This window comes from Aspergillus homomorphus, assembly GCF_003184865.1.
Source record: "Aspergillus homomorphus CBS 101889 unplaced genomic scaffold BO97scaffold_11, whole genome shotgun sequence".
Classification (NCBI taxonomy): domain Eukaryota; kingdom Fungi; phylum Ascomycota; class Eurotiomycetes; order Eurotiales; family Aspergillaceae; genus Aspergillus; species Aspergillus homomorphus.
This window is the reverse complement of record NW_020291897.1, coordinates 186,242-204,863: the sequence shown is the minus strand read 5'-3', so window position 1 is coordinate 204,863 and position 18,622 is coordinate 186,242. Positions and strand designations below refer to the sequence as shown.

General features: G+C 52.0%; 5 protein-coding genes across 5 annotated transcripts; 1 reads left to right on the top strand and 4 right to left on the bottom strand.

Moving 5' to 3' along the window:
* Positions 1-773: 773 nt before the first annotated feature.
* On the bottom strand, positions 774-2,136 carry BO97DRAFT_314137 (uncharacterized protein; the record flags this gene model as incomplete). The annotated part of the gene is made up of 3 exons (XM_025691251.1): positions 774-1,324; positions 1,415-1,904; positions 2,017-2,136. Coding segments are annotated over 3 exons (1,161 nt in total), but the record flags the coding sequence as incomplete, so codon positions are not given.
* A 717-nt stretch (positions 2,137-2,853) lies between these two features.
* Positions 2,854-5,955, bottom strand: BO97DRAFT_387712 (putative serine/threonine protein kinase; the record flags this gene model as incomplete). Its single annotated transcript, XM_025693607.1, has 4 exons — positions 2,854-5,004; positions 5,052-5,221; positions 5,280-5,394; positions 5,515-5,955. 4 exons carry the CDS (start codon positions 5,953-5,955, stop codon positions 3,142-3,144), a joined length of 2,589 nt encoding a protein of 862 aa, XP_025552942.1. The 3' UTR covers positions 2,854-3,141.
* A 2,736-nt stretch (positions 5,956-8,691) lies between these two features.
* BO97DRAFT_469464 (aminotransferase-like domain-containing protein) lies at positions 8,692-10,976 on the bottom strand. The gene is made up of 7 exons (XM_025699845.1): positions 10,657-10,976; positions 10,557-10,593; positions 10,475-10,506; positions 10,194-10,404; positions 10,061-10,137; positions 9,171-9,995; positions 8,692-9,115 (listed from the first exon to the last, which is right to left on the bottom strand). The coding sequence occupies exons 1-7, from the start codon at positions 10,807-10,809 to the stop codon at positions 8,861-8,863; spliced, it is 1,590 nt and encodes a 529-aa protein (XP_025552941.1). The 5' UTR covers positions 10,810-10,976; the 3' UTR covers positions 8,692-8,860.
* Positions 10,977-12,856: 1,880 nt separating this feature from the next.
* BO97DRAFT_469462 (putative thiamine pyrophosphate enzyme) lies at positions 12,857-16,282 on the bottom strand (the record flags this gene model as incomplete). Its single annotated transcript, XM_025699844.1, has 5 exons — positions 12,857-13,076; positions 14,368-14,994; positions 15,049-15,973; positions 16,047-16,169; positions 16,226-16,282. The coding sequence occupies 5 exons, from the start codon at positions 16,280-16,282 to the stop codon at positions 13,072-13,074; spliced, it is 1,737 nt and encodes a 578-aa protein (XP_025552940.1). The 3' UTR covers positions 12,857-13,071.
* Positions 16,283-16,355: 73 nt separating this feature from the next.
* On the top strand, positions 16,356-17,613 carry BO97DRAFT_423163 (uncharacterized protein; the record flags this gene model as incomplete). Its single annotated transcript, XM_025696860.1, has 4 exons — positions 16,356-16,367; positions 16,718-17,000; positions 17,115-17,332; positions 17,395-17,613. 4 exons carry the CDS (start codon positions 16,356-16,358, stop codon positions 17,611-17,613), a joined length of 732 nt encoding a protein of 243 aa, XP_025552939.1.
* Positions 17,614-18,622: the final 1,009 nt, after the last annotated feature.

Genomic DNA, 18,622 nt, shown 5'->3' with positions numbered 1-18,622 from the left:
TCTAGCTGGAAACTAGTCTACGAATAACTATCTAGCAGTTATCACACTAGCCACAAGGTCAACTCCATTTAACTGGGTACTAATTGGGTCCTGCAAAGGGCTTGGGCTTGGGCTTGGAGCCATCTGTCATCTTGGGCTTTTCCGGAGAGCCCTGTGAAACAGCCTTGACACACTCACTATTTTCTGTAACTTTGTGGCCCTATCACTGTCTCCGTAATATCGGGTCTTGCCTTTATGCATGGAAGGTCTGGAAACATGTTCGTAGATTCATCCCTTTTCTGAATAAAAAAATGCATGCAGGTTTTGGAAACATGCAGCGCGGCGGTCAATTCGTGAGTGTGATGGAATGGACTAAGGCTGCTGGCGGGCTGGTAGCTGCGGTACTATAGTAGCTCGCGGGGCGGAGCTGAGCCTGCCCTAATAAATGATCTATCTGCTTTTTTCATCTTGACGGTCGCTGTGCTGGGAGATGTGCCCCAGTGCTTCCTCGATGTGATCTCAACGGGAAGAACCTTTGTGCTTCTCCTTGTAATATAGCCCGACCGGCGCCTTAAGGACCATCACAATCAATAATTCACTGCAATCTTGCCCCCCTATTAAGACCCTTCTAAAAACCATGCCATGCAAATGCAATCCTTCCCAAACGCCAAACAGGAGCTCTCAAAGATCGCTAATCCGATACCCCAGAGGCAAAACAAAAAAAATGCATCCTAACGCCAATAACTCGATTCTAACCCAGCCAAACCACGAATCAGTCAGTTCACATCCCTCCAGTAAAGCTCATCCAGAACCCTTCCACAATATGCCCGGTAGTACTCCTCCCCCTTCCACCCTCGGCGGCGAGACCGGAGTCCGACTGTCTGCCACCCTTCGCTGCGTAGCCTTTCGATTCTCTGCTCCATGCTCTCCGTAACGGTTGTTCGTCCGGAGCTGTTTTCGGTGAACTTGAGGCATGAAGAACCAGAGGATGAGGAATCGCGATCTTTATCCTTCACGGGGCTGAAACTCCAGAAGGAGGCCGAACGGCGGATACTTTTCGAGACACGGCGAGTGTGCTGCATCTCGGTCACCTCGTCGATCACGGCCTGGATGCTGGCAATACTAGAGATGATCTGACTTTGAAGGGAGCGGATGCTGCTATTGTAATTCGATATGTGATTTGTGGGTACGCTGCGAAATGGAGTCATGCTCCGGTCTTCATCCAAGGTAGAAAGAGCATCTGCGAAGGGTATTTCACGGTGGAGACCTGGAGAAGAGGGCCGAATATCCCGCGGAACAACTCTGAGAGGAAGAGGGGGAGGTGGGCGAGGAAGAGGAGTATTGTCTGTGCCGGTATTGCTGGCTACTGGCCGATCAATGATGGCATTGAAGTTGAATGGATGAATTCTCGTCGAGGCGTCGTCACAGCTTGCACCTGCAAAGCTGGAAGTGGAGGCCCCCGAAGGTTTCCTCACCTTCAGAGGGGAAGGGATCAGGTGGCTATGGCTTGCACTTGCGGCCAGAATTCCCGCACAAGGCTCTCCATAAGTCACCCCGATGTCACCATCACTATCGTGCGACACAAAAGAGTCCTCATCCGCACTGCCACAGGCGAGAGACCGTTCAATCATATCGGCGAGGCTGCTGGCCAGGCTCGAGGGCCTCGTCCTCGACCCCGGAGAGTAGTCAGAAGACGAGAACGATGACTCCGAGGGGACGGTCGTAAACAGAGCCTCGGAGATGTTAGAGTAGCGCTCAGTAGAGGGGATGGGGCTCGGCAGGGCAGTGCTGCAGGTCACAAAAGAGTCTAGAGCAAAGTGCAGCAGTTGAAGCTTGTTGCGAGAGTGACTGTGTGCCGAAAGCCCCATGGCCTCGTAGGAGATGGCGCTGTAGAAGTAAAGGAACGTCTTGTGGACGGCGTTGATCTGGATGGTTGGTTGTAAGTACCCTTCTCACGCACCACGCGCCACTGTGGCTCAATTGGGGTCATGATATGCCGGATACGGTCGACTCGCCTCCCAAGAGCTGGATACTTACTGGCTCTGGCGCGGTCGTGAGAAGCTCTGTGACGCGTGCAGCGCACTGTTTGTATTGCCGCTGGTGATAGAGGAGCTTGATGGCTTCGAGAGCAGTATGCCATTCTTCGGACGATTGAGGGTAGATGGACGGGCTGAGAGGAGGGGATTCGATTCGCATCCCAGCCATGATGGACGGCTTTGCAGCTGAGCTGGCTGGAGTAGTCGAGACGAGGGTCGGTTGGTTAATCGAGAGAGATAAACAGTTGCGAAGGTATTCAGGTAAACTGAATATACATGGGACCGTCTCCACAGTCACGTCTCTGACACGTCCAAGCGGGGCCCCTTCGTGTCAATTGGGTGCCATGCCGTGTAAGGAGTTCGCAGATATAAGAATAACTTTGTTAATACTTTTTTCTATCGGTGAGATCATCCGTGTGACTGGTAGAGCTTTCCCGCTGCATGGGAATGGATGACTGCTCATATGCCCGGCATGCCGTACCTCCCTGAATGGGAAATGAGTACTCTTCTCAGGGCTCCAGGAATGTCGATCTGTAGGCTACCTAAAACACTAAAACACAGTCGTCAATTCGCCACGCATGTGATCTCTGTCACTACGGTGCAGAAACGATTAGAATTGTCTTCTTTCAGACTTGTCGGTTGATCATTCGCAAAGTAAGCACTACAGAGTCAAGTCTGCAATTTGGCAATATGTTAATTATTCTGCATGATAGGTCTACCTCTCAGGAAGAGCTCTTGGCAATCTTCACAAAGCTGAAGCTCCCACAAAGACAAGTTTCGACAGTCTCGAACCTCGATACAGGGACAAGGAAACTGACGGCAGAGTAGTTAGAAGATTGCATACACCACGTCAGGAATGAGTCGCCAGCCACGAAGACATCCCCCTATGAATACAAGCAATGCAAGATCAATTGTCGTTAGTCATGTGTTCATCATCTCCGTCGTGTCAAATACATGCGGCAAACTGGATTCCAAATTGTCCAAGATCATCTTTAAAGCACCACTATTGGACCTTTTGAAAACAAGATACAAGATTGAATGAAGGAAAGGCTCTATTTCGAATTTGCTTTTGTGTTGAGCTTTTGCTTTTGTTTAGGGATGTGCTCTTTTTCAACATCATCCTTTCTCACTCGGAATGTTCAGGGGTAGAGACGATGTCAGAGTTGGGTTCAGCCTCAGGACCGACCGTGGTCTGGGAGATCGCACGTCCGGTCGCATTGAGAGCATGCAGGAAACCATCCAACATTCTGTCCAATTCCACTTTGATGGCGTTATCACCGGCACCCTCAGTCAAAGCGTCGAGTCTGGGAAGCGGAACGTCGGGGAACCGAACAGGCTCAGTGTCCTCGGTAGACAGAATAGGAAGGGTGCGTCTGGCGGTGGGCAGAGGCTCAGTGGTTGGGGAGTCTGTGCTAGGGGGGAAGGGTGCCATTTCGAGCTCCTTGATAGGGATGGCGGTTGGGAACGGCTCGGAGTGTGGGTGTGATTCAGAACTAGCCTGCCAGGCAGAAGTTGACTCATCCTCCTCGTCTGGCCCAGGCCCATCAAGAACATTCGTCTCCTCGTCTTCATCGAAGGACATTGTAGGAAAATCCGACTCGTCAAAGGTCTTGGTCTCAGTGGCTGGAGCACCTGGAGGGGTAGAAGGACGGTCGAATCGGAATGGATCATAGTCAGCTTCAGAGATGGCAGACACGTTAGAATCACCGGATCGCGAAGTGGACGGTCGCGAATCACCAGGCTCGCCGATGCTTGAGCGTCGGACGGTGTTCGAAGTCTGTAGACTCATGATGGGTGCTTTCAGAGTGTTGTTGCGACTCACGTCGGCATCGCTATCATGGCTCATTGGTTCGTCGTTGGCCGGAGCAGTCATGACAGGGAAGGTCCACTCCATCGTGGCGCGCTTCTCAGAAGTGTCTGGCTCGACTGACTTGGGGGGTTGCGCAGGCTCGGGCTCGGGCTCAGGCTCGGGCTCCTCTTCTTCCGCAGGTTGCATGAAAACTGGGAACTTCCAGTCCATGGTAGGAGGTCGTGGGCCAGTTGATGGTTGGAATGGCACGTCATCAGGATCACGAGTGCTGCTAACGCCGCTGCTCGAAGATCGAGAACGGCCATCGGTGGAATTGCGCTGTTGACGACCGCTGGATCTATTTGCGCGAATGGTGTCAGCGTCTGCGAGCTGGAAGGGCTGCGCAGATGACGCTCCTGCTGCATAATGCGACGAGTCAAACGATCCGATATCGATGTCGATGAAGGTAGAGGTGACAGAAGAACGATCGGTGTCCGTGCGCAGAGGAAGGTCGGATGCGGGGGGTTTAGGTTCAATGGGGACGAAGTCGTTCTTTGTCTCGTAGGTGTAGCTTGGCTTGTCCTCGTTGAACAGGCCTTCCATGGCTTCCGCACCACGACGGACCCGCTCATCGAAATTGGCTTTGTCTTCCGCTGTCTCCTCCTCATCGATCGGTTCTTCAGGGAAGTCTTGCATGGACTGTGGTTTCGTGGTAGGGCTGATCTCTGCCTCTAGCTCGGCGATGGAGGCCGCCAACTGATCGAGGTCAATGACAGAGAAGCGACGCTCAAAACCATCCGTGGTGCTAAAATTCCAGTCCTCGTCGCTTGGCGCGGTATCTGGCATCTCTGCAGCGGCAGCACCGCCAGGATGAAACAATGAGATGCGCTGTCCACCACGCTGTGACCACTGATAATACATGCGGACCAGCTCGCTCAGGGACGACGTAGGGTGAGATTCCTCGGTATCGGCGATGTAGGAATGAGTTAAGATGTCTGTCATTGCAGGTCGAGCGATGGGGTTCGATTCCAGGGCATATGATACGAGACTCTTGAGGCCCTCACTGTACTTTGAATTGTCCAGCTTGGGGGTGTTGCGGTTTAGTTGTCTGCCAATCTGCATGCGTTCACGAAGGTTCGAGTTAGGAGGGCTTCCCGTAGCAATTTCGAAGATTGTGCATCCGTACGCCCAGACATCGATCTAAGTCAGTCAGCGATGATCTTTCCATGCAAAAATATCCCACCTACTTCACTCCCATATTTGTGAGCTTCGCCGCGGGTCGAAAACATCTCTGGTGGCATCCAATGGGGGGTTCCGATCCAGGTTGATCGTTTGTCCACCTGAGAATTGAGAACGCCAGCAACACCAAAATCACAGATCTGGAGGTTTCCTTCTTCGTGGATCAGGACGTTTGCGGCTTAAGAGAAGCGTTAATAATGCTATTAGTGAACGCGCTGCTTAAGATAGTCCCGTACCTTTGATATCTCGATGGATGATACCAGCTTTGTGAATGGCACGGAGGCCAGCAGCAAGTTCACGTGCAATAGGAATGATGAATTTCTCTTCTAAGCGGTCATCGGTAGCTCGCATCTAGACGAAGAGAGAATTGTCAGCGATCGATTTGCAAGGGTGGATACAAATTGCAAAGAGAGCAGAGATAGCGATCATGATGCTTGAGGAGGAGCAAGGCTGAGCATGGCGGACACTTACCAGGGTTCGAACACTGCCACCAGGACAATATTCGCAAACCAGCCACAGCTGCGAATGAATGGAGATGGCCTCGATCAGTTCGTTGATGTTTTTCGCCCCAGAGTCTTTGACCTGTTTCATCACTTTCGCCTCGCGGATGAAATCCTTAATCGATTCGTCGCGAAAGTCTCGCAGAGATTTGTAGTCCATGGTGTCTATATCCAGGACTTTGATCGCCACGAGCTTGCGGGAGGGGAGCTGATGGCCTTTGTAAACTCGACCATATGAGCCTTTGCCGATCAGTTCTTCGAATTCGTACGGCGGCACCTCGGTCTTCGCTCTGCGACACATCTCCTCGACAGCAGAGCTTTGCTCGCGTGCGAGCTTTATGGCTTCAGCCTTGTGCTTTGTGATCGCCGCCATGGCGGGATCGAGAAAACGAGAGACTCGCGGGGGGCTCATGTTGTCGACGGAGCGATTCGAGGGAGAGGTGTTGGACTTCTTGGGTGTGGTTCGAAGTGGCTTAGGAATGAGGTCCTTAATATCGGAAGGGTGGTTGCGAGATGAATCAAGTGAAATTTCAGAAGAAAGGTGTGGAGGGGTAAAATAGAGGCGATTTCTCGAGGTAGAGGTAGAATGGGGGTTTGGGGTTCGCGGAGAGGCTGCCGGGGCGTTGAGGACTTCAGTCGCCTGATCGATATCCGTGATGACCTGGGGCAATGAAGTGGTGGTGGTTATTGCTGGCTGCGTAGGTCGGATGGGTGCCTGAGGCTGCGCGGGTGGCGGGTCCCTTGCTGGGCGAACACTTTCCGTACAGTACGGATGGTCACTGGTGCCTGGGGTGTTTGGGCCAGACAGAAAGAGATCGGCGGGTAGAATGGCCTGCTCCACTGGGGTCAAGAGCTCCTCATTCGACTCGCTTGTTCCCGACTCTTTTCTCGTGCGAATGTGGGAGAACAATCTCCTCAGAGATGGCCGCCCAGATGAATTGGGTGTGTTGCTGCCTTCAGATCTCTGTTGCCTGTGGCCCTTGAATTGTGATTCCTCGCTGCCCGCAGACCTCAATGAGCCTTTCGAGGATTCCTGCTTCTTATGAAGCCACTTAAAACGTTTCGAATTGTGCTCCTCGGATGCGTCTGGTTCCTCAGGTAGCGGATCGAGCGGCTTGGTCTGGTTTACCGCGAAGGGTGGCTCGTCTGTCTGGCTTGATTGCGGCTGCTGTTTCGCTCGAAGCAGAGACTCTGTGAACCGAAGCCTATGTTGCCTGTTAGCATCAGGTCTAGCCACGCTCAACTTGATCAAAGACAGGCGAACGTACCTTTCGCTCTCTGAATCGGAACCGGGGGTGTCTAATGGATCTGTAATACCATGAGCTCATTGGTCATATTCTGTATTGCGAGAGGAAAGAAGACTGACAGTGACACCAGGCGTATTCGTCGTCCTCTTCGCCACCCCCTTGTAGTTGTTCTAGGTTGTCCTGGTCTGTACTGATAACAGTTTGTTCAACCTCTTTCTTAGGTTCCGTAAAGTAGTCGAATGACGCTCTATAAACAGACAGAGAGAGTTAGCAAGTTTGGGACAAGCCGATGAATGATAAAGCCAAACCCATGGAGGCCTCCGCGACGTTCTGAGGGCATGGACCCAGCCATGGTCAACCCTTATGCCGTAAGAGGGATAATGCAGGGTCTGGCTCGAGACGACAGAGACGCAGGGCAACAAGGCGATAGAAGAAGGCTCTGAGAGGATGATACAGGAGACAAGTCGTGTTGTCCATGGAGTTGACAACGGTGATAGAGGGTCTTTTATGCCGAGGAGAGAGGGAAGAAGATGATGAAAAGGACCAGGAAAGCGAGCCCAAACAGGTGAACAATACATCCTGCCAGTCACTCACCGTGAAGCTTAAGCGAGAACGTGTCTCAGAGGCGATGTATCGCCTGTCGGTGGTGTATGAGTCAAATCGTCAACTCTCCTACACCAGCACGGCCAGGTCGTTTGGTGTAGCGATTTGGATTTGATATCCACAATCGTTTTCCAGCCGATTTCTCCAGAGAAAAGGCACGTACGCTATCTCAAAGTTAGTCTCTATTCATATTCACGTTTATTTCTGCAATTGAGGTCGAGAAACCGCTGTGTAAAGAGGTAGATGCTCACCTCCGTTGATACTCCTTTTCCTGTCGATCTAGGCTCGTATATCGACCACTGCCACGAGTGATATGTGTAGACTGGAACGCTAGTCCAGATGGCGTTAGCGTGATGTAGGACTGAAACAGGCCGCTCCAGCCCTGGTTTCGACAGTGAATTGGTTCACAGAAACAGGGTCCAAACAAAGAATAATTCAGGCATCAACTGTGACTGCCTCAAGAAAGGAGACGGGATGTTCCGGGAAGATGAACCACAACTCACTGTGGGTGAGTCCTTTTCTGAGAATGGGCCTCTCGAAGCGAAAGTTGTGCGATGTGGTATGCCCTGTTGGAGCCACTTGCATGCCTAACAGTAATGTGCTGATCTATAGCCAGTTAGTTCTGCAGTTCAAGCCTACGGCATTAGAAGCAAAGCATGTCCGATTTTCTGCAGTTGCAGAAGCGCTATCGATTCACGAACTATGGTAAAGTAACCTTACAGTCTCATATTCCAGCTGGGAAACATGCTGATATGATCTTGTATATTGTCACGTGACGGGAAAGGACACAGTAACCAGGCATTTGGCTTGTGTTTGAGTTGAACAATGAATCCCAAACAAAAGAAGAAAGGAACAGAATAGAGAAGGAGAGATGCTCCTCACTAGAGGCTTGAAGTCGAACTTACCCACAAGTTGCTCCTTTAGTGACCAATCCAGCTGGCCAACAAAGGGGGAAATAACGATTCCAATATTATGCGTAAAGATGAGGAAAACAGGCGATGAAAAAGGAAACTCTAAGGGTATCACAGCTGCAAGATTCAGTCTAAGATTAAAAAGCCGTCATATTAGCTCGCCATTATCTCACCATGGACCGAAATTCCGACATGTAACTCGGTATCAGGGTTGAGCAACGTTCGATTAAAGTTCCCGACCATTTGCTCTACTGTGGACCAGGGTCGGAAGAATGTTTTTACGCGGCTATGATGTTTCATGCTTGGGCTACGGATCCAGACCATGTCGTGCTGTGGCTGCTGTTGCACATGCAAATTGTGATTATGAAAAGATGCTATAATGGATTTAAGATATCTGTTTAGATCTAGCTATGATATTCTGATTCCAAGCGAGTCAAAAAGCGAGTCAAGTGCTCGAAAGACCCAAGCCTCTTAAAATCCAAGTCGTCTACATCCTAAACCTCTTTTCATTCATATGTACGTGGCCAACCATGGGTATCAAAATACGGATGTTCGTCTATAGACCAAATTGCACCCGAAGAGCGTCGCCAAACCGCCGGATGGCCTCATCAATGTTCTCGGAGCTGGCGGAAGCAAAGGTGGCGCGGAAGAACATCTTTCCCTCGCCAACTTCAGTGGCCGTGAACCAACTACCTCGAGAGACGAGGACCTTATTTTCCACAGCCGCCAGGAAAATTTCCTCTTCAATTTGGTTACGGGTCTTACCAGCCGCGAGGCCTGGATGCTTTTGCCAATCAAGCCCAATCCAGTGCTGTTGTACAAGTTAGTTTAGTATCCCACTCAAGATGATACAGGTAAGAACTTACAAACATGCCGGCAGCAGGCGCAACCCAGCTAGCAATTTCTTGTGGAAGATGTTTCTCACAGGCAATTACCAAGGCATCCCTGCGACCGGTGTACTGCATACGAAGGTTGATCAACCAGTCGAGGTATCCAGCATGACCCCAATGTTCGTCCAGGAGCTTGTAAAGGAGGATCTGTGTGATGCCACTTGGGTTCTGGGCCGTGGTCTCGCTGTGGCGGATATAGCGCTCAATGACCTGTTCCGGAGCGACCAGCCAACCAGCACGTGAGCCAGGGGAAAGGACCTTGGAGAAAGATTCAATTCGACAAACGCGGCCATCCACATCAAGGCTCAGATAGGAGAAGACGAGGGACTTGATGAACTCAGTGTGATTGGCTGGAGGCGGGATGGGTTTGCCGCCGGCGCCAGTGTAGGGCTGCATCTGCAGGAAGTAATATGGCTCGTCTTCGACAATGAAGACGTCATGCTTCTGAGCAACCTTGTACACAGCCTTACGTCTTTCAGTCCATTGAGTTGCACCCGTAGGGTTCTGTCCGGTTGGGATGATATATAGTACCCGAGGCTTGCGGGCACCACGGGCAGCCTCATCCCAGTTGCTCAAGACTTCGTCAAGTGACTCGGCCAAAAGACCCTGCTCGTCCATCTTGATTCCTACTACCTTGAGGCCAAGAGGAAGCGCAGCTTCCTTGGCACTCGAGAAAGTATATTCTTCCATCATGATATAGTCACCTCTGCTGCAGAGGATGCGGAGAACAGCATCCCAGGCGAAGGTACCGCCAGGCGTCAGACAGCAATGCCAATCGGAGTATGGGGGGTTGTGAATGAGCTAAAAGTGGAGAATTGGCCTTTAACAAAGCTCTCCATGGAAAGTGTGACCGGTCTCTGACATACCTCTGTGTGTTCCGTGACAAAACGCAGCAATTGAGGGGATCCCGTAGCCTGGCCGTAGTTAAGCGCAACTTCCAGGTCTGTCGAGATGTCTTAGTTGTTGCGTAGGCTTCTCGAGAAACATTCTACCACTCACCGTACAAGCTTGTTCCATCACGGGTGTCTCCCTTCTTAGCGGTCAAGACAGCACCGGAGTTGCGGCTTTCTTCGGGAGAAAAGCCAGGCGGGGTGGGGACCTTCACAGAGAGTTCATCGAAGGGAAAGTATTCCGGGGACGGGAGACCGCCGCCTAAAGAGATCAGGCCCGGGTTCTTGAGGTACTGCGCCGCACCCTTCAACGTTGAGGTCTAGAGACGTCCAACGCGTACAAATTAGCTTCGTGGTGGGAGATCGGACCAGTGGGTTTAACGGACGAACCTTCCGAGACTTTGCTTCAAGGGAGAAAAGATCTGGGAACAAATCAGAACCTAGTCCGAGCAAGCAGAGCCGAGCGACTGACCATCCCATCGTTTGGCTTGTGGCTTGGTGTAGCAGAGCTGGTTATCGCAGATGAGGGGTTAGCTCTGAGCGCCACCGGCGTTACCGGGAATAGGACGTACTGGGCTCTTGAAGAGGTCGCTATGGATCGCAGGCGCAATGCCCAGGGGGATCTTTGCGGTCTTAGCTCTGAGCGCGGGAATGCCATCGACGGTCAATGGTCCGGCAGCAGAAGCCGAGCTCGAGTCAACGTCCACAGCAGCCGGGTGGCTCATGGTGGAAACGGAAGCTAGAAAAACTAGGTTGTAAGTGGATGAGTGTATTATTGTAGGTGTTGCACTCTTCGTCCAGCAGAAGTTCAGGAAGAACAGTATAAATCAAGAGAAATGATGCCGCAGACCAGAGGATAAGTGGGCAAGGGGGAGAATAAAGAGATAAAGAGAATGAGGAATGCAGGAATCGAGTCACACTTTCAACAGGCCCGTCCGCTTTTTCCGCCTTAGCAAAGCTCGGGCGGACCGGTTCCGTCGGCAAGCGTCGTGGACTGCAACAGCGATTAGTCCACGATTGCAACCTGCGCTGCAGGACTACGGGAGCTTTTTGAGCTGGCGATTATGATTGGAAAGCAATTGCATTATCTATGGAGCAAGTGGATCGACTGCATGGGAGCGAGAAACAGCCTCGCGTGGTAGAATTGTTCTATCAGATTGCGAATGCAACTCTAGTCAATTGTAGGGCGCGGCGGAGATGGCGTACGGTACGGTATTTCCAATACCACAGTGCAGACCATTGTTCTTCCCCGAGAGGGGTTCGAACCTCAAATCTTTCCCCCGCATCTGCTAAATCGTGGGGTGAATACGATGATTGCATCATATGCAGCTTCTCTATCATATGTCGGGGAGTTCTGGATCTTCAAGCAGGGATCTTCCCTGAGTAGAGCATTAAAACAACTGGAGGCGAGCTGGAAAGTTGGTAACGGTGCATATCTGCGGTATGACAGCCCCGCGCCTAGATAAGGCTATCGCCGGCATCGGAGCTTGGCTTATCGAGATCCGATAAGCCACCGTTCCAGATGAGGAAATCCAACCGAAAACGGAGGTGATGTTGATGTTACCATCTTGAGAAAACATGAGAAAGATGATTTGTACTAAGTGCATGCACTTGATGGCTATCCGGGGAAACTTTCTGGACTGTACTGGTTGTCTGTTTCTTGCAGTCAGTCTTTGGTTCAAAAGGTTCGTGGTCGGAAAATGTATCGAGAATCCCGGACGCAATTTTAAGCCCGAGTCCACCGCTTGATAGTCATGGACTGGATAGGGAAGAGCTCAAGTGTACTAGGTAGCCTGAGCACTGAGGCACCTGCCTATTTATGCTGACCGCGCGGCCAGCCCCTCCTCTTCCCCTCGAATCTTCCCCTCAAATCTTCCCCTCTCACAAAGCCACATCAGTCAATCCGACCTAAAACAACCATCACATCGCGATCACCATCACATGCATTTACTCGCCTCAACAAACGCCTCAAAGAGGGAGCAATGGGCTACCCCGCAAAGAGAACGGCCTGGGAAGAATTGACCGAAAGTCGAAATTGGATCTGGAACCACCAAACCCCTCAACATCAAGTGAACAGCGCAACCTTGACTTCGCCGACCCCAATGTTGAGGAATGGAATAGCAGGCCGGCAGTTCTGCGTCATGCACAATCATATTAAGTCTACCATGGTTATGAGTCCAAGTTGATCTATATAATGCCACTTCAAGCATGAAGTTTCTTGGACTTGAAGACACCAGCGTCTCAAGCACCTATCACATTTATCCAAGTTCTCCTTGCGACATCCAAACAAACACTACTCTTCTCTCATCAGTTCATCCATCCCTCCAAAACAACCAATATGCGTGGAAAGGTCACAATTGAAGAAGCCTTTGAGATCCCCTCCGAGGCGGATCAGAGCCGCGACCAGGCCGCCCTGTACGTGGCGCCCGATGACCTGGAGCGCTACCTCCGCCAGATCAAGTCGATCACCGGCGAGCGCCTAAAGATCTCCGATGAGAATGGCATCGGCTACACCATTCTCTCGCTGACCGTGCCCGGCATCCAAGGCATCCGAGAGCGGGAGAAGGCCGAAGCGCACGCGCGGGAGGTCAACAACTACGTGGCTGAGAAGATCAAGGACAATCGCGACCGACTGGGCGCATTCGCGGCGTTGTCGATGCACGACCCCTCGCAGGCGGGCAAGGAGCTGCGCCGCTGCGTCAAGGAGCTAGGCTTCCACGGCGCTTTGCTCAACGATGTGCAGCACACCAACGACCGCGGCCGCTGCCTGTACTACGACCAGCCCGAGTACGACGAGTTCTGGCGCGTGGCCGTCGAGCTCGACGTGCCGATCTACCTCCACCCGGCGGCCCCCACGGGCGACAACTACAAGGAGCACTACGAGGCCCGCAAGTACCTAGTCGGTCCGCCGCAGAGCTTCTGCAACTCCGTGGGCCGCCACCTGATGGGCATCATCACTAACGGCGTCTTCGACCGCTTCCCCAACCTCAAGCTGATCGTCGGCCACCTGGGTGAGCGCATCCCCTTCGACTTCTGGCGCGCCAACCACTGGATCAACGACGTCGAGCGGCCTCTGGCCAAGAAGAACGGCGACACCATGTGCGAGCACGACGTTCTGCACTACTTCAAGAACAACATCTACGTCACCACTAGCGGCCACTTCAGCACCAACACCCTGCGCTTTGTGGCGGACGAGATCGGCGTCGACCGCATCATGTTCAGCGTTGACTATCCGTACGAGAAGCTCGAGGACGGCTGCGGCTGGTTCGACAAGAACTCCGAGGAGCTCAAGAAGATCCTCGGCGGCCGCGACGGCTATCTCCGCGTGGGCAGGGACAATGCCAAGAACGTGCTGAAGCTGAGCAAGTTCAAGGACTCCGACGCTCCCGTCTGATTCTGATGTTGACTGTCATTGACTTGGTCGTCTTCCTCGGCTGATTTTTGGATTTCATGTGTCCTTCATCGTTCGTATGTGTTTTACAAGGCTGAAAACACAGGAGGAGAGATAAGATTGCCAGCACTCCTTACTTAGGTAACTTAATTTACTAGTAGGATAATGCATCGCTTGCTTGCTTGCTTGGTTGTCCGAGAACAATAATTGTCCTATGATGTATCAGAGAGGTTGAACCACAGGCCTCGTACAGGCTTCGTATAACAGTAGAAGCTGCTACACTGCTACAGTCCCCGAAGACACGATTCAGCGGCATAGTGACTTGGGGACTACTGTCCGGCTTGCTACCCTTTATGGGCTGTCAACATCTTTACACTTCGGATCGATGCTTGCAGAGTAGCATCAGGATGGGGCTTTTGTTATGAGATTTATGTTGTGGGCATACGTCGGTTTTTATGTTCTAGGATCTCATACCGATGTGAAGCAAGCTTAGCAACTGAGGTTCGCTCAAAGGAAGGGTAGGGGAAAGCGCGTTGGAGGGAAGGAAAAAGGGAAAGAACAAAGAGCTGGGCGGGGATCTGGCACGGTTCCTTTTTTACCATTTCTAGCTGCTCAGGTTACGACACACCTCATCTTGCTCACCTGGATATAGATGCATCTAGTCTATCAACTATTGGGTCGCAGAATGCTGATCAGCAATCAAATATTTACGATATACTCATTCAAGTTACCATCTGCCTGCTGTTAAGCTACCCAATTCGAAGTTCTCATGAGGTTGTATGGAAAGTATTGCATGTCTTCGGTGTTACATGCTACGGACCAACTGATTACATCGAACGAATATCAACCCAGAATCCAAAAGCTCATAGCACAGACTTTGCAATATATTTACCCTCCGTTCCGTCCAATTGCGCTTCCAAGACAGCCGTGGTGCCATTCTGCACGCTCTTGATGGCCTCCGGCAGTAACCGACGCAGCTCCGCGACGGTGGACGCCTGCGCCGCCCAGAATTGGCCTCCTGATGCAGCCTTCGCAATACCAGGATAGTCAGGCGTGGGCGCAAATGAGATGTTGAGGTCCTCGTTGGTGGCACGTGAGCCATCGCCGTTGGGATGAACCAGAAGCATACTCCTGCGCGGCGCATTCCAGCCTTTGTTATTCAGAACAATGGTGAGGATTGGGATGTTGTACCGCCGCGCAACCCAATACACGGAGCCAGGCACAGAGAAGAGGTACGTTCCGTCGCCGACTATCTGGCAGACGAACTTGCCCTTGTTATTGCCCCCGTGTTCAAAGTCACTGGCAAGCTTGATGCCTAACGCACCGCCACCGGACCATCCCAGACCGCCGCCGCCGCAGTTGATCCATGATTTGGGCAGAGTAGCCGCTATTTGATCAGAAACGATAGCGGTAAGCGTCACGGACTCGATCGCCCAGATGGTGTCGGTAGGGCACCCACCGCGGATCTGGGAGATGAGATACGACGCGTTTAGTGGAGCATTGTCACCACCTGCTGGGACTAGAGCCATGTCAGCGATCGCTTTGCGTGTCTTTCGGAACTCTTGTTCTCGACGCTCTCCACGTGCCCGATTCTCGGCCGTGCTGATGGACTGTTGCAACTTATGACTGGATGCAATGTACTTGTTGATCTGGTTAAAAGCCGTGGCCGACTCCGCCCTGAAGGTTGCACTCGAGTTGATATAGTGCACGGGAATCTGCTGCTTGAGAGGGTCTACATCAATGTGAACAATTTTAGCGGAGTCGGACGGCCTGCAGATGGTCGGGATCCATGGTACATCGCAATCCGCAACGAGAATGAAGTCTGCCGTTTTTATCGCATCGTGGATTCCAAAACGCATTCCCAAAGAGGCGGGATGGTCTTCTGGAAAGCACATGTCGCATCCACCAGTATCCAGAACTCGCAGGCCTTGAAAGGTGTTGGCTAGGGTGACCAATTCTTTCACTGCCTGGGGATTGCGACCTGAATAGCCTACAATCGCCAGTGGCTCTTTGGCTGCCGCAAGCTCGGCGGCAATTAACTCAACTCCTTCCGAAGGTAGTGCTGGCGGAGCAACTCGGACCCACTGATTCTGGTTGATAGAGTATGGCGTGATCTCCTCCTCCATAACTTCTCGAGCACCAGCCAGGTAGACAGGACCCTGAGGGTCGCTGGTGGCGAATTGGAGGGCTCGATTTACCATCTGCTTGATGTTCTTGCCTGAGCGGATCTCGCCAGCATAGCGGCAATACTGGGAGACAATTTGCTTCTGATCTGGAACGTCTTGGATCCAGTGGATGTACTCCGTGCGGGAACCACGCATCTCCCCTTCAATTGTGTAAGGGGAGAGACCGGCGAAAATCAGCACCGGAGCACGACCACAGGAGGCATTGTGGATGGCAGCAGCGAGACCCTGCGTGCCGACATCGACATGAACGATCACACATTGCGGCTTGCCGGTTAGACGAGCGTAGCCATCGGCCATGGAGAGGGCAACCATCTGCCAAGAACGGAGGAATGCGGGGTTAATGCGGAGCTGCCGGCATGAAGGACGCTGCAGAAGAGCAACCCACCTCGTTGGGACATGTTACAATCTTCGGAAATTCCTGGGGCTTTTCCTTTTGGCCTTTGACCATGGCTTCTAGAATGGAAGGGTGATCGGAGCCCAGATTCACGAACACATGGGTGACCCCGGCCTGTCCAGTTAGCTTTTTGCTGTGATCAATTGGTCAACAGGGATCAAGCATCATACCTCCCATAGGGCCTCGAAGAAGGCAAAAGATGCAGTATAAACCCTTGCATCAGTCATAGTCAGCGATACACTGCCTTGATGCAGTCTTAAGCTCAAATATCATATTGCACGTACATGATAAGTAGTAACAATGTCGATCACGGTATGGGGTTTGAGGAGTCGGCAGTGATATTTTCAGTATTGAGAAGCTGGGAGGATAGGAATGTAGCGGCGTGCAGTCCCACACCATCATCAGGGAGAAGCTTTTCATAAAGCATGAATTCGGGCTGAAGTCCGAGCGGTGGAGAAAAAGACCGAGGTTAAGATATAGACAGCATTAGGTTGCATTGGAGAATTGACTTTCTGAGGTAAGCACTTTCCCCGCGCTGAAAAGGATGCGACTGGTTTCGAAGCAAGTGGCTAGACGCAGCCGATGTTTCCTTCACACCCTCCTCTCTGTTGCTGAAACGTTAAATCAATTCCTCTTCCAAAGAAGAAAGATCTCTCCCGAAGAGGGTTCTGGTCACCTGCGCCACGGGTGCCCAAGGCCGCGGCGTGGTGCAGCATTGTTTCGCCGCTGGCCTCCAAGTTTCTGCCTATGTCCTAGATCCGACAATCCCCGCCGCCACTCAACTCGCGCAATGGGGTTCCGCTCTTGTGCGGGGTGATCTGGACGATCTGGAGACCTTGCGCACTGCGACTCATGGCATGAACGCCGTGTTCGAGGTGCAAACCGGCGACTGCGCGGTGGAGCTGCAGCGAAGCAGTAATCGCGGCGCAGAAGGCAGCAGCCAGTGTATTCCATGTGATTGTGTCGACAGCGATCAGAACGGGTCAGCATGCTTCTTTTCCGGGATGGGGAGAATCCGACCCCCATGACGTTGCTCATGCTCATCCGATGGGACAATAGTGGTTGAACAAGCACGCCCTCAGACCCGTGTCCGTGTAATAGCAGCAGTAGCAACATCAGACGGCTTCATCCGGCACTGGACGATTGTGAGCCTGGGTCAACTCCTGCAGAACCTGCTGCCTCCTGTGAACGCTCTGTGTTCCTCGGATTTGAGCGAGACCGGGTCCTGCGGGTGGACGCGGGCGACGTGGGGATTGTGGTCGCAGCAACAGTTGCGGGTTCCGAGCACTACTCGCATCGGGTCATCAATCTCGCGATTGAGGCGCTCACGGTGGAGTAGTCGGCTAGAAAGTTTGGTCAAGTGCAAGTGCAGTATCGATCGGAGGACGAAGAGGACGAGCTGATTTGGTTGGGGGATTCGGTGGCCGCTGCGCAGCGATTGGCGAATCAAGGTCCTGGCGGTGATGCAGTGGGCAATTGTCAACGTGATTTCGGGGCGCAAGCTGAGGTTCTTACCTCGTTGGATGCCTTTTTGGAGGCTCATGTCTCCAGGATTTGATCAAGAGGCGTGGCAATTGAGAAGGATCTTGAGATGCGACCCGGCACGAAAGACCCCCCATGCCAACCATGCGGATCTGTAAGTGTAGCCGCTTTACCGTCAGCTCCAGAAACTCGTACTTGCGCCCATAACTTATATCGAATCACCTAACGCGATTACTAGTCTGGTTCGATAGCCGGCCGGCGAGTGGTGGAGCTGCAGGGTTGTTAGCCTGGAGTGCTTTAGTGCTTACTGCCCCTGCCTCCTCACCAGTAGGTGTGGGTCTTGTAGACAAAGGGTGGGGATCAAATCAACACAACTGGATCCTTGTCGTCCAACATTGAGTGAGTTAACAACTGTATGGATGGGCTCACATTTACGCTTGGAGATAGAGGTTGTGGATGCAGTGAATACCGAGCTGAGGGTAGGATTTCCTTCCGATTTAAGAAAGTCGACGGACACATGGCACAGACAGGACCAGACAAAATTCAGAACTTGAACTCCTGTCGAGTTACAAGAAGATAGAAGAGGTTATGATAACCTGTTCCCCCAACAACAATAACAATAACAATGCAATAGAAGGCATGGGGGCTTTGCCTCGTCTTTATGAACTAGGTGCTGCCGGGATGAGAAACTGAGATGACTCTCAGATTTTCCTTTCTTTTCTTATCTTTCTCAAGATCGGGTTTCGCATTTTTCAAATTCGCCAGGTACTGCTTGCAGATGGCCGTCTCGTCAATGCCGACGCGAATGACAATTGCGATCTATGTCGTGCCCTGAAGAGCGGTGGCTCTAACTCTGGTATGTGTGGCTTGCGTCCAGAATATGAAGTTTGAACATGCCCTCTAACATCTCAGAACAGACATTGTGACGCGGTCCGACCTCGCAACTTATACTTTGATCAAGGTCCAATACACTATCAACCTCTATAGCCCTAAAGATCACGTTGCAATAAACCAGGCTACTGTAGCGGTCCAATATGTCATGAAGGGGACTGGAACATTGAACTGTTCACTAATTTTAACAATGA